This window comes from Rhamphochromis longiceps, linkage group LG18 (assembly GCF_057381845.1).
Source record: "Rhamphochromis longiceps isolate RC_006_pf linkage group LG18, R_longiceps_female_GT1.1, whole genome shotgun sequence".
In the NCBI taxonomy this organism is placed as follows: Eukaryota; Metazoa; Chordata; class Actinopteri; order Cichliformes; family Cichlidae; genus Rhamphochromis; species Rhamphochromis longiceps.
In genome coordinates this window covers 21,829,183-21,842,865 of record NC_140574.1, presented here as the reverse complement: position 1 = coordinate 21,842,865, position 13,683 = coordinate 21,829,183, and the positions used below count along the sequence as shown (strand labels likewise).

At 42.3% G+C, this 13,683-nt stretch overlaps 1 protein-coding gene across 1 annotated transcript in view; it reads right to left on the bottom strand.

Annotated features, from left to right (window-relative positions):
- camsap2b (calmodulin regulated spectrin-associated protein family, member 2b) overlaps positions 1-13,683 on the bottom strand; it is a 34,684-nt gene that overhangs the window by 15,850 nt on the left and 5,151 nt on the right. Inside the window, exons 2-4 of the mRNA XM_085388552.1 lie at positions 13,360-13,619; positions 6,198-6,377; positions 1,687-1,773 (exon numbers count right to left, since the gene is read on the bottom strand). Coding sequence (XP_085244678.1) covers positions 1,687-1,773; positions 6,198-6,377; positions 13,360-13,619 — 527 coding nt within the window. The remainder of the gene's footprint in view (positions 1-1,686; positions 1,774-6,197; positions 6,378-13,359; positions 13,620-13,683) is intronic.

Genomic DNA, 13,683 nt, shown 5'->3' with positions numbered 1-13,683 from the left:
CCACTTTTTTAAGTCCGATACAGATACCATAAATTTGGATATCGGTCAATACAGATATGAATCCGATATAGTGTTTTTAAATCAATAAAACTGTTTTTTTAATATCTTGCTGCATTTTGTATAAGTTCATACTTGAGTTTAAATAAACAACAACACTAAAGCTATTCTGTTATACCTGTATGTAAAAAATGAACTGCACCCAAAATATTTCATAGTTCAGCAAAACTGATCAATCTAATAAACTTAAACTTGCACCATCCTTCCTATTCTGGTATTTGAAAGAGTACTTAGCAGAAATATTAAGCAACCTAACTAATAGGGTTGCAAACTCCCAAAAAAAAAAAAAAAAAAAAAAAAAAAAAAAAAAAAAAATAGGGAACCACCCCCCACCCTCCACCTCATGATGCTTAATCGACATAATCAACTTTAATTTGATGCAGTGTGGAAAAAAAAATGCACAGAAATCTATTATTTTTCTACAATATTTAAATAGATTCAACATCTTTCTTCTACAGAACTGCAGACTGCACAGATGGTACCTTCCCAAAGGAAAAAGTAGTATAGCTTACTAGGTTACATTAGACTTAACAGTTACTATATACAGTAATGGACTTCTATATATTTTACATAAGATTAAAACTTTGGGTGTAAGATTAAGATAATTATTTATTAAAAGCTAGACATTTTAAATGAGAATAAGAAAGAAAAGTATGTCTTTGTGCCCCCTTTTCCCTGTTCATGCCCTATCAGTCCCCCTGGCTAAACTTTGCTAGATCCGCCCCTGCACAGTTACCAGCCGTCAGCTGCGTAGAAAAAGATCCTGGTGTAGAAAGTAATATTAAATAAATTCTAACAACAGCTTATCAAGGTTAAACGTGCTGCTGTTGTTCAGCCGCTGGTTTCCTCTTTCTGGTGAGAAGTGGGCCAAAAACAAAGAAGAGAGACGGACTCGCGACAGAAAAGCCGATCAGCTGATCATTAAGCAGTTTCATGATTGAAGTAGCAACAGGAGAGGGAGGGGAGAGAAGAGGCCGTCGCTCCATATATCGGTTGTTAAGCTTAATGCGGGAATGCTTTACAAACATTCAGAGATGAACTTACACACTTGCTTTACTTCTCTCTGGGATAACTTCATCGGAGATGAAATGCCGGTTTGGTAGCGAAGCTACAAATACACACAGCCGCTCTATCACGTGAGCACACTGCTCCAACGTGCAAGTTTTGTGAGGTGCTTTTTTGATATTTAATGGATCGGATGACATTTTTTATTTCTCTCCGATATCCGATCCAGTAATTTACGTCAGTATCGGACCGATACCGATACGTAATATCGGTTCGGTCCATCTCTAGATTTAATAGATTTTCTTTTCTTTTTTGCAACACCTGCATACAAATTTCTCATTTACTTTGCTGCTGGAAGTTACCGTAGATTGGAAGATTTATGCAACTCTGTGTGTAAAGTAAAACGCTGGAACAAGGATAAAATAAAAAAAAAACTACAATCTGTTGTTTCACAAGACACCAGAGTTTCATTTAGAGGTGCTGATAAAAAGAGCTAACAGTCTCCCCATGTTTGCAGTTCTAATAACAGGAGTTTTATAGCACAGGCATCAGCAGGTCGTTGAACACCCTGTTATTTGGATCATTCGTGGAATTTTTTATTTCAGTCTATGCGTGCGTTCTTACTTTAAGCGCTGTGGCGTTTGACTCCTGCAGTGAAGCCTCTCTCAACTTCTGCTCCTCTACAAGGATGTCCCTCAGGTGTTCATTTACCTTCAGAGAAAGAGAAGGAACGAGAAAGGCAACGAGGTCAAAAGTCAGACGAGCATCTGGTGCACACTGAAAGTGAATAGTGAGTCTGTGCTGAAGACTTGAAAAACCGGCGGTGATAGTAAGAAGGCACACATCAAACAGAAGATTGTTTGTCACCACCACCTCCACCCATCAACGACTGAAGCTAAATACACTGAACAAAAATATAAACGCAACACTTTTGTTTTTGCTCCCATTCCCCATGGGATGGACGTAGAGACCTAAAATTCATTCCAGATACACAATATAACCATCCCTCCCAAACAGTGGTCACAAATCAGTCCAAATGTGTGGTAGTGGGCACATCTGCCATATTGAGATAATCCATCCCACCTCACAGGTGTGCCACATCAGGATGCTGATCTGACATCATGAGTAGTGCACAGGTGTACCTCAGACTGCCCACAACAAAAGGCCACCCTGGAATGTGCAGTTTTGTCTCACAGCAAAATGCCACAGATGCCACAAGCAATGAGGGAGCGTGCAATTGGCATGCTGACAGCAGGAATGTCAACCAGATCTGTCGCCCGTGCATTGAATGTTCATTTCTCAAACATAAGCCGTCTCCACAGGCGTTTCAGAGAACATGGCAGCACATCCAACCGGCCTCACAACCGCAGACCTCGTGTAACCACACCAGCCCAGGACCTCCACATCCAGCAGGTTCACCTCCAAGATCGTCTGAGACCAGCCACCCAGACAGCTGCTGGAACAATTGGTTTGCACAACCAAACAATTTCTGCACAAACTGTCAGAAACCGTCTCAGGGACGCTCAACTGCATGCCCGTCGTCCTCATCGGGGTCTTGACCTGACTCCAGCTCGTCGCCGTAACAGACTTGTGTGGGCAAATGCTCACATTCAATGGCGTCTGGCACGTTGGAGAGGTGTGCGCTTCACGGATGAATCATGGTTCACATTGTTCAGGGCAGATGGCAGCTGAGAATGTCCCAGTTCTTGCATGGCCAGCATACTCACCGGACATGTCACCCATTGAGCATGTTCGGGATGTGCTTGACCGGCGTATACGACAGCGTGTACCAGTTCCCACGACTATCCAACAACCTCGCACAGCCATTGAAGTGGAGTGGACCAACATTCCACAGGCCACAATTGACAATCTGATAGACTCCATGCGACGATGTGTTGCACTGCATGAGGCAAATGGTGGTCACACCAGATACTGACCGGTTCTGGGTCCCCAGACCCCCAATAGTGCAAAAAACTGCACATTCCAGGGTGGCCTTTTGTTGTGGGCAGTCTGAGGTACACCTGTGCACTACTCATGATGTCAGATCAGCATCCTGATGTGGCACACCTGTGAGGTGGGATGGATTATCTCAATATAGCAGACGTGCCCACTACCACACATTTGGACTGATTTGTGACCACTGTTTGGGAGGGATGGTTATATTGTGTATCTGGAATGAATTTTAGGTCTCTACGTCCATCCCATGGGGAATGGGAGCAGTAACAAAGGTGTTGCGTTTATATTTTTGTTCAGTGTATAAATATACCATCGAACCAATATACAGAACTCGGCTAAATTCTGATGCAAGCACAGGTTTAAAGGTTTGTTTTTATTGTTTTCAGAGGACACACATGGTCACATCAGCCATTCCCCCCCGCCATTGCGTGCCACGCCTCGGGGCTACGCAGAGACACAATCGTCAATGTTTTACCAAGTGTGTATCTGTAAATAAATCCTGCAAAGTGTGCATCTTTCCGTCTTTGGCCTTGAAGCAGACAGCACATGAGTTCTTCCAGAAAGGATTATGGCTGATGATAAGAAGATCTTACATTTGATGAACTCTGTACTGAGGCTTGTTTTATTATTTCAAGGAGAAAGAAAGGAATTCATCTTTGAGATGAGGCTGTTTCACACTCAGCTTACTCCTCAAACACTCATCAAGGACAGTAAAAACCACTTAATTTGACCAAGCAATCTTTAAAAGCGCTGCAATAACAGAGATCAAACTGCTGTCATCTTGAAGGTAAATTTGAATGGATTTTTAATATAAATAGTCACTGCAAATACTGTGAAAGTCTCCAAATACTTAAGAATGACCTTCTTTCTTTTTGTTTTATATTTTTGGGGTGCTAGCCAGAAGGTTCCCTGGTAAAGAGTAAAACTTCCCTAGTTGTTTAATTTGAATTGCATCAAACTGAAATACTGTGTTGTTTGTATTCCTGGAAACTGTAGTTTTTTTGTTGAATTATGGATGTTTCTTATTATTTTGGTGCTTATTTGTCGGCCTTTCGTTGAGATGGACCGTAAAGTGTTGGCTCACTCTTTAATACACAATTTTAAGTGAACAAGCTTTGTGAGTGTAATTTCCCTCCAGGAATGTGCTTAACCTTCTAATTTACACAGTTGGCTAGAGTTAACGGGGTTCATGTTGGGTACGTGTTAGTGCTTTCAGCTGGATCCAGGTGGTGGATTGACCCCAGAGTTAAGTTTTACCCTTTGCCAGAGAACCCTCTGCATGGCACCCCAAAAAGATTAAATAAAAAGGGTATTAATAAGGTCATTTTTTGCAATCTGCTAACACACAGCCATGCTCCCAGCACAGCCCACTCGTGCCTGTGTAATTTATTTATTCTTTTTTTGGTAATTTGAAGTTTAACACTGTAGGATCTAAAATCTCTCAGCCACATGCACAAACGCTGGTTTGTGCATGGATGTAAAACCAAACTCAAGAGTCTGGCAGTCATTCGAAGAGCTGAAGACCAGTTAGATTAAATTGACTTTTGATATGTGATGTTCCACAACAATGAGAAAATCTTTGTTTTAGTGCGTCCTGCAGCTGTAATGCTAATGTTACCATTAGCTTTGATTGTCTCTCCACAGGCCAGAACCATCCTGAAACTGTAATGCTGAGAGAAACAGTAAGAGAGATTGCACATGGTAAATGGAGTGGTACTTATAGTGCTTTTCTTTTCTGAGCATTCAAAGTGCTTTTACCACCCGCTTCATTCACACTCACACATACAGCCCTTTATTCTATGCCTTAAGCACTTTCTAAGTATCACACACGCAATCACACTCTGATGGATCAGGAGCAATTTGGGGTTCAGTGTCTTTCCCAACGGCACTTTGGGATGTAGACTGGAAGAGCCGGGGATCCATCCACCAACCTTCTGATTAGCAGATTACATGCTCTACCTCCTGAGCCACTGCAGCTTCCAATTGTGGGAACTTTAACGCTGATTTGCAATCAATAAACAAAGTCTGGCTGACGTTCTGTGTTTTCAGTTTGACCTTTGTAATCCAAGCCCAGCCTCTCTTTCTGACAGCAAGAACAGCCTATGAATGAAAATTTAAAAAAATTAAGTAAAGACTGGAGAAACACCCTTCAGATGTTACGAGTGTTGTTGTTGCGTAGTTTGTACACCAGAGGGCACTACTTCTCAGCAAAGTTAGGCAGAGTGCAAACAAGTTTTAGGAAATCTGTTCATGTTTATGTCTGAAGTGAAGAGTAACATCATGCAATATTTTTGAATATTAGATTTTTATATCACCAAATCAGTATCAGTATTGGTTTAAAAAAACAAAAACAAACCTGTATCGGTCGTAGTTTAGCTGAAACAGGTGAGACTACTATCAAGTTGTTAAAAATACTGACTGTATGTAGAAGATGGATGGAGATCTGAAAGTTGAAGCCAATGTGAAAGCTCTTTTAACCTGTATTCATTAGGTGGTCAGCAGGTGGCGCCTCCTCTGACTGAAGAAAGAAGTTCGGTTTTATAGAAATCCGCCCTGTGACTTCAGCAGATATTTTCCTGGTGAGCTCATAGTGACAACTGCTACTTATAAGACTCACTGAACACAACAAAGCTTGTTTTCTAAATTATGCTCCCGATTGCAGTGAAAGAGGAGAACAAAGCAGAAAGAAATGGCTACTCTATGATCCATCATTTGCTTATTTGCTTATCACATCCGATTTCAAAACATCAGTGAAAAATGCTCAGATTGAGGCTTCACAACTGGACTTACTAACCACCATCACGCTGGCTCTGTCACTCTTTTATATACAGTCTACAAGGTTAGAATAGTCGTACCTCAGTGGGGCTTTACAGGCTTTAAAGCCCCACTGAGGTACAACTATTCTTCCTAATCCTGCTTTAACAGAGACTGGGAATCTCTCTGGCATTATCACATGTGCACGGTGCCAGTTTTTCCATCTTCTCCTCTTGCAAACATATTAGATTTCTTACAAACAGTGGAGGAATTAAGAACTGACACTTTCCAGGAGCTTGAGTGTCTACTAAATCCAGAGAACAAAGTAAGTAGAGTGAAACGATAAAAAGCCACCTTGGTAAACGGCTTAAGGCTTAATTTAGCTCGTGGAGACAACATCTCCCTGTGTTTGTGTATACGAGTACCTTGTTGATCCAGGTGGTGATTGCATCCTCTGTGTCGTAAGGCAGCTCCTGGATGCGTCCGTCGCCGTTCGATGGTTCGGCTGTGGAGTACCTGTTGATGCAGGACATCACCCTCTCCACGCTCACCATCTCTACGGTGTACGCCATCATCAGGGTGTCTATGAGCGCCAGGTGGGAACTCTGCACAGACACACAGCAGCCAGATCAAGTTAAAAAGGCAAAGTCAGCTACAGATTTGAAATTTTTATTTTATCTTTTTCTTTGAAAGGTTTTCCCAAAAGCAACAGACTGACAACTGGGAATTTTTACATGCAAAGTTGCCAAAAAGAGTGTGGGGAAAAAAACAAACCATGAAAGTAATTTATATAAATGGCACATTTGTTTTTTAAAAAATCCACCTCACTTTCACACAGTCTGTCCAACCAGACCAGCTGCTCAGCTGCCTTCTGATCACCATCCGTCTTGCCTTAAGCCATGTAAAACTGCTTCACTGTTAAACGCTGGAAAAAAAATACTTATTTTTTTCTATTAGGCACATTTCGTCCAATTTTGAGTCATTGGCTTTATCTGAGTGGTTGTAAAAAAGCAACATCAACACCTACACAAAGCTTGACATTCTCCCAGCCTTCCTAGTCCCATTCCAGGCCGGTCAGACCAACAGACCTCCCCTTCCCTTTCCTGTCACCCTACAGTCAAAAACATTGTATATATATGTGTGTGTGTGTGTGTGTGTATGTGTGTAAGCATATTTGCCTGCTGCTTCCCTCAGCATTGCTCTGTGCGTCCAGCCTAACTAAACAACCATCTAAAATCTGGAGCTCCATGATCGAAGTGACTCAAACTGACAAAAACAAGCAGTGAGGCGCTGTGTCTAGCACAGGCCTCTATTCATAACCACAGAGCCACATGCAACAGCCAGTGTGACCAAGTCTTTTCCAAAGAAACAAACTCCTGCTTCAGCGCTATGAGTTTACACTTCCACTGGTGCTCCGAGTCATCACGGCATGTCGTCCTGCCAGTCTAAACATGCAGAGAGGTGCAGGAGTAAAATGAGCTCTGACCTCATGGAAATACGTGCTGAGATGCTTTGATCAGCTGTACCTGATGTGAGTAAATGCTACTCAAGTTAGCTGTGCTTACGTTGCACACATTAAATACTGTTATGTAGACCAAGTGCTCATACTTATCCAGTGTAAGCTCTGTTCTTGAGTTAGTTAATTTATTATTTAATATGAATCCCAACCCCAACCAACACATCAAAACCAGAAGCTATGCAAACAAACAGAAAAACAGAAGAAGCAGCAGGTTCTCACGCTTACCATGACTTGACAAACATCAGTTATTAAGTTGTTTATATAAACAAATATGTTGTGTAAGCTGGTGCGTCTGAGGATGGTGGCTGGTTTCACCTGCAGCGCATTACACAGGTGCCCAGGATTGTTTGGACAGCTCCAATTTATGATTCTTACCAAACTTATTGAGCTGTTTATGAAAACGTCTGCAGACAGACACTGTTTTCAATTCTTGCAGCTTCAGGATATTGCCAGATGTCTGACATTGTGTGCTGCAGGACGTCTGGCTGACGGCTGGACAGACGAACGGAGAGAGACGCCAAGCAGCTTAGAGCGAAGCTAAAGAGTGAAATACCGTGATTTAAATGAAACTCGCTGAGCTTTTTCTGTGATTGAAGCTTTTCTTAAGTCATTTACATAAAACTACTAAATCTTTAATATTGGTTAGAGGCTTGGGTAGGTGTGTGCATGAGTGTGTGCAGGGCTCTGAGCAGAGAAGCCACATGAATTTAAATGATTGTGACAAATCACTTATGTTCATTTTTTAAATAAGGATGTTTTTAAGCTGACATTTTTTTTATATCAGGAAAAAAAAAAAGCACTGACATCCAGCATTTTATTTGTCATATTTTATGGAGAACATTAGTTAAGGCACATAACTCTCTGTAACCTGGTAGGACAGACAACAGTTACTGTAGCTCTCTTTATTCTTTATGGTAATGTAAGACTGCCCATACTGAAGCAGCTCTGTGGTCTATGCAGAGAAACAGAAGCTAATTAAGTCCCTCCCACCGTGGATGGGAAACAATTCTGTTTTCCACTGACTTTGTGGGTCAAAGTAAAACAAAGTTACTGACAGTAACCTGTTAAATGGACGGATGGAAGCCTCGCCATGGCAAAAGTATGGTGGCCCTGAGAGGACTGTAACTTAAGAAAACACCAGAAAATAGAAAAAACTAAAATCGTAAAAGTCCAAAAAACACAAAAAAAGTTAAGTCTCAGTGCAGTGCGTTTGACCCAACTTTTTGTCTTCTATATATTTTAGCTTTGTAACAGCTAACCCCTCCAGTGGTTTTCAGAGTCTTTACAGTACACACAGCAGTACCACCATAGGTCCACACAGGCACATTCCTGGCAGATTAGATGAAGGGCAATTTCTGCTGTTTACCCTGCAGCCTGAGCGATGAAAGATAGTAGCGCGCTGCCCTGATAACTTTCCAGACTTGTAAAATCCTGAGTTGTATCCAGTAAAACCCACTGCAGTGTTTGACATTCAATTCAAATGAATGGCTCCGGTACTCAAAGTGCACTAGAGAGTACCTGACACAATGTGCTCGCACCTACACAGCCACTTAACATTGTTTTAAAGCAGGGCTGGTTTTTTGTCTGAGTGCCCACTAATGCTGCAAGAATAATAGCCTGTGCAGAAATTATAGTCCACGATGTCCATGTGCATGTATGTTGGAGTAATGGGGATGAACATAAAAGTGTGAGCCTGAAAGATGAGGATGAGCAGGACGGGCAGTTTTCAGTCGCTGCTTACATATTTACAGACTGGTCAGATATCCACAGGGGAAAAAGACGCTACTGTTGATAATACAACAAGATTTTAAGAGCCATGTGCCATCTATTATGCCTCCACAAAGACCTTTGTGGTGCGTGTCTGTGCACAGAAAGCACTCACGGTGACAGACACGCCTTATAAGGCTGTGGAGATGGCAGACGCCTGTCATGTAAAGCGCTGCAGTACGCTCGTGCACATTTTCTAACAGGAATTCATCGGTATTCATTCCCACAGCTGTGTGCGTGCGTGTGTCCCTGATCAAAGGCATTTATAGTAAAGCACAAAATACAGCCAAGCAAACAGACAATAAAAGTCATTCTCCACAAACATCACAAGTGCAGGGACATCTGAGCCCCGCAAGTGGTTGTACTGCACAACTTTACACCTACACGCCTGCCTCTACCCAGATGTGGAGACTGATAGCCGTCTTTCTTTTGCAAACATCTGCAAAAATCTCCAAATTTTTCTGCGTTATTCAACAGAGAGCTGATGGAGGGATACACGCCCCTCTGCAGAGAAAAATCAGTTACTGCTCAGGCTCCGTCTCTCACTCTCTCATTTGTCACTTTCTCGTTTCAGTGTTTTAACACTGAGGGCGACGAGTCAAAGAGGAATGAGAAAATAAAGCAGGCCTTGTACACGCCACCGGACATCTGACTCCATCTGCTCCACGGAGGTGTGAATTTGAAGACGGGCAATTAAAGGAGCTCTAATTTGTGCGCCAGACGTTCTTTGACTCAGTGTGAGCCCCACCCTCCACAGTGCTGCAGTAGTGCACATCACGTCTTCCTCCCTCCTCTCCTCTAACCCTCCCTCTTCCCCACGTATGCCGCTCCTCTCCTCCTCCGTCATGCCCCCCTTCCCCCCCCCCCCCCCCCCTCCCTCCTCCTCCTCCTCTCCCGTCTTTCCAGATGGCCATATTAACACGGGGCCTTTTCCACACATACTCTGGCACACACGTGTCCTCATGACCGCCAGAAAGGCAATACCTCCTTCACATCTTTTCCAAAGCTCTTCCCACACTCACCCTTTCCCCTCTTTTCTTGCTTTACTTTCCTGCTTTTCCTCCTGGACAGCAACCAAATGGCAGCCGCCAAACTACATCTCCCCCACTTTTTCCTCTCGCTCTCTCTATATATCCATTCGGTCTCTGACAAACTGCCACGCTCCCCTCCCTTCCTCCTCCCTCTCCTGACATGAGTTATTCTTCTGTAGCACAGCACTGAGAAAACCATGAGCTCATCATTTTCTCTGCAGATATACCATAACCCAAAATGAAAAGCCTCAACTCTAGTGTGACCGAAATGATCCTGCTGAGTCCATAAATACATACAGATCCTCTGCTTTGCAGAGGCAATCTAATGAAATCACAAGGACACAGAGTAACAATAAGACCAGAGAGATTAACTAATAGCCTGCCGGCGCGTCAGACAAATGAAGGTCGATGAGTTAGAGAGTCGATGGGCTCCATTTGTTTACTTAACGACTGTCACTAAATCACCTGAAGCACACAAAGACGGAGGCGTGTGGACACACGCCGGTCCTTATGTGCACTTCTACAGGTGTGCAAGGACATGGGGTCATTTAGCGCTGCGGCAACCTTCAAGAAAACCTCACTCACGCGCTGAAGGAGGCAAAGAGTACAACCAAACACAGACACGAAAATTCAATTGGCTGCGTAACTTTGAATTACCTCTTGGAGCTGAAAATGAGGGCTAATAAAATTCAGCTACAGCCTGAGAAAAATGCAGCGGCACAGGCAGGCTTAATGAAAAGTGCTAACTGCACCAAAATTCAGGAGAAAATCATTTCTGGCTTAATTTCACGCATTAAGTAGAGTTAACGTGACGCAAAGACAGAGAAAGACGAGAAACGCTGAGAGAGGCCGAGAGAGTGAAGGTGGAAGAAGGATGGAGAGGGGTGGAGAGAGAGAGGGAGGGAGGAGAAGGAAACGGTGCACTGCAATGCAGACACCTTTTGGCGTCAGCAGAAGTGCCCGGGCTCCAGCCGTGCATGTGTTAGCAGTGTGTGTAGATCTGCAGGCATCAACTCACCATCCTATCAGAACTAAAGCAAAATACACTATTGTGAGCTCCTCTCACAGCTTGTAAAAGGTGACAACATTATTACGGCTTTATATGAGACAATCAATTTGTAGATCAATCGGAAATTATCAATAGTTACTGTAACTGTTTCAATTATATTTCAAGCAAAGATGAAGCCTTTTTTTATTTGAGAGAGAGAGAAATCTGGTCTGACTGTTTTATACGACAGCAAACTGATCATCTTTGTTTTGTTCCACCATTGCTTTGATTGGACCAACAACCAATTAGACGACATCGGTTAGCTAGTAAGCCAAGTAGTTTTTTCAATTTCAATTCAATTTCAGTTATATAGCATCAAATGACAACTACACTCACCTCAGGGCGTTTTTTTTTTATTTAAATTTACCATTTTCTGACATGTTTTACGCAAACCTCACAATGAGCTTTTATTCGATGACGTAACGCCGCTACACTGTAATGTTTTCCATCCAGTCCAGAATGTAGTTTTGACAGCACACGACTATACGTGTAATATCTCTTAGTGAGGTGACCTGAGTCAAGTTTGCGCTGTATTCAGTGGCTAAACAGTGAGGAACAGTTTGCTATAGGAAACCCATCATTAGCCGTTGTTTTACTTGCAAGAAGACAGATCTGTGAGGATGGTTTAACAGTACGACTCATACGTATTCCACATGAGGTTGGCACACAGCAAAGCACACAGTAACAGCCACGGTCATATTAGTGCCAGTATAATTATTTCTAACTGTGTAATCAAATAAAGCTGCTGTCTGGTTAATTGATTAAAATGATGTTTAAAGTCACACATTTCTGCTTCCACTTCCTCAAAGTGAGCAGTGAGGGTTTGCAGGTTTCTCTGTTGTGAATAGTTTTGGAAATTTTGTCAGATAAACCAAACAATTTGAAAATAAATTGGGGTCTGGGAAACGCCGGCACTGTTTCTGTGCTGTTTGAACATTTTCTAAAGGATTTATGAAAATATGTGAGTAAACAGTCACTATAAACAAAGTATGATACATGTGAGCACATGCGTACATTTGCAGAGATTTAATTGATGTCGTCACCAGAGATGGGCAGTAACGCCTTATTTGTTACTTATAACGTGTTACTGTAATCTGATTACTTTTTTCAAGTAGCGAGTAAAGTAAGGGATTACTATCGCAAAAACGGTAATTAGATTACAGTTACTTTCCCGTAGGAACGCTGCGTTACTGCGTTACTAAAACCGTGATTTTTTGCGAGAATGTCTCATGACAGTGATGTAAGCGAGTGTGACGTTCGTGACAACAGCTGTGTGCAGATCAGCAATGGATAATATATAGAGTGCGGGAGAGAGTATGAGCATGCAGCGTTTAAAGCGTGGAAGTACTGACCTTACTTTGAGTTTGATTCCATAAAAAGTGACAAAAACATTAGCGTCCGTTGTGCGTGGGAAGAAAACTTCTTTTTACAGCGAAAAAAACCCCTAAACTTCCGAGCAAGCACCGAGTGCGCAACGACGTAATGGGAAACTCACAGAGAAACTCTGCACCAGGGTAAACCTCCGCCTACCCTACTCCTGCTTTACAGGTGAAAATAGAGCAACAGGACCACTGAGTCTTTTATTATTTTATTTATTTTCTGCTGTGTTTTACTTGCATCTATTTGAAAGACTGAGTGTAAACACACAAAAAATATTTTATTTTATGTGCTGGAATGTGCAGAAAATAGGTTTAAATATTAAACAAATTTCTTCCAGTCAGAGAATGTTGCATATAATTTAATTTCTGCTTGATGCATGAAGTTAAAAGATTAAAACTAATAAAACAAGTTTTAAAAAGAGACTTTTCCATTTGATTACATTTTGTATGATGGATTATGCAGAAAAAGTAGAATTGGGCTGAAAGATATATCGCTTTATCACCTATTCAGGTTGTAAATCGTGTTTTTAAAAAGTAACTAAGTAATTAATTACTTTTGGGGAAGTAATCAGTAATTAGTTATTGATTACTTTTTTCAAGCAACTTGACCAACACTGGTCATCACACATTTCACACATAACGCCTACACGGATAATACCATACCGGGATCTTTGGATTTTAAATGTGAATCCACACATGCTTTGAAATCCAAAAGACGTCGCTGTCCACGCTCATGAAAAACATCTAACGAATAAATGCTCATTGAGGCAGAGAAATCCTTCTGTGTCACCTACTTTTTCACTGAACTCATTCAGGCATTCTGCCAAAAACATCTCCACTCACCATGTTTATGGGTGTGCTGGTCAGATCCCTCTCTGTGACCAGTCTGTCCTTGTCTGTGACGTACAGGCCTTTCTGGGCCAGCGCCTGAATGACAGCATTGTGTCCCAGTAACGGTTTGACAGCATCGCTGCGGAGGATCAGGCTTCCCGCCCGGCAGTAGAGCTCTGCAGACTGAAGCAGGCAGGCGACCGGAGGCTTCAGGTGCTCCTGGTTGTATTGGTCCCTGTAGAAAGGCTCAGCCAGCTCCTCTGGCACTGCATCTGAGGGGTAATACAGAAACAGAAAATGAGACAGGTCAAAGTTCGCACCTGCAGTTCCTCATAT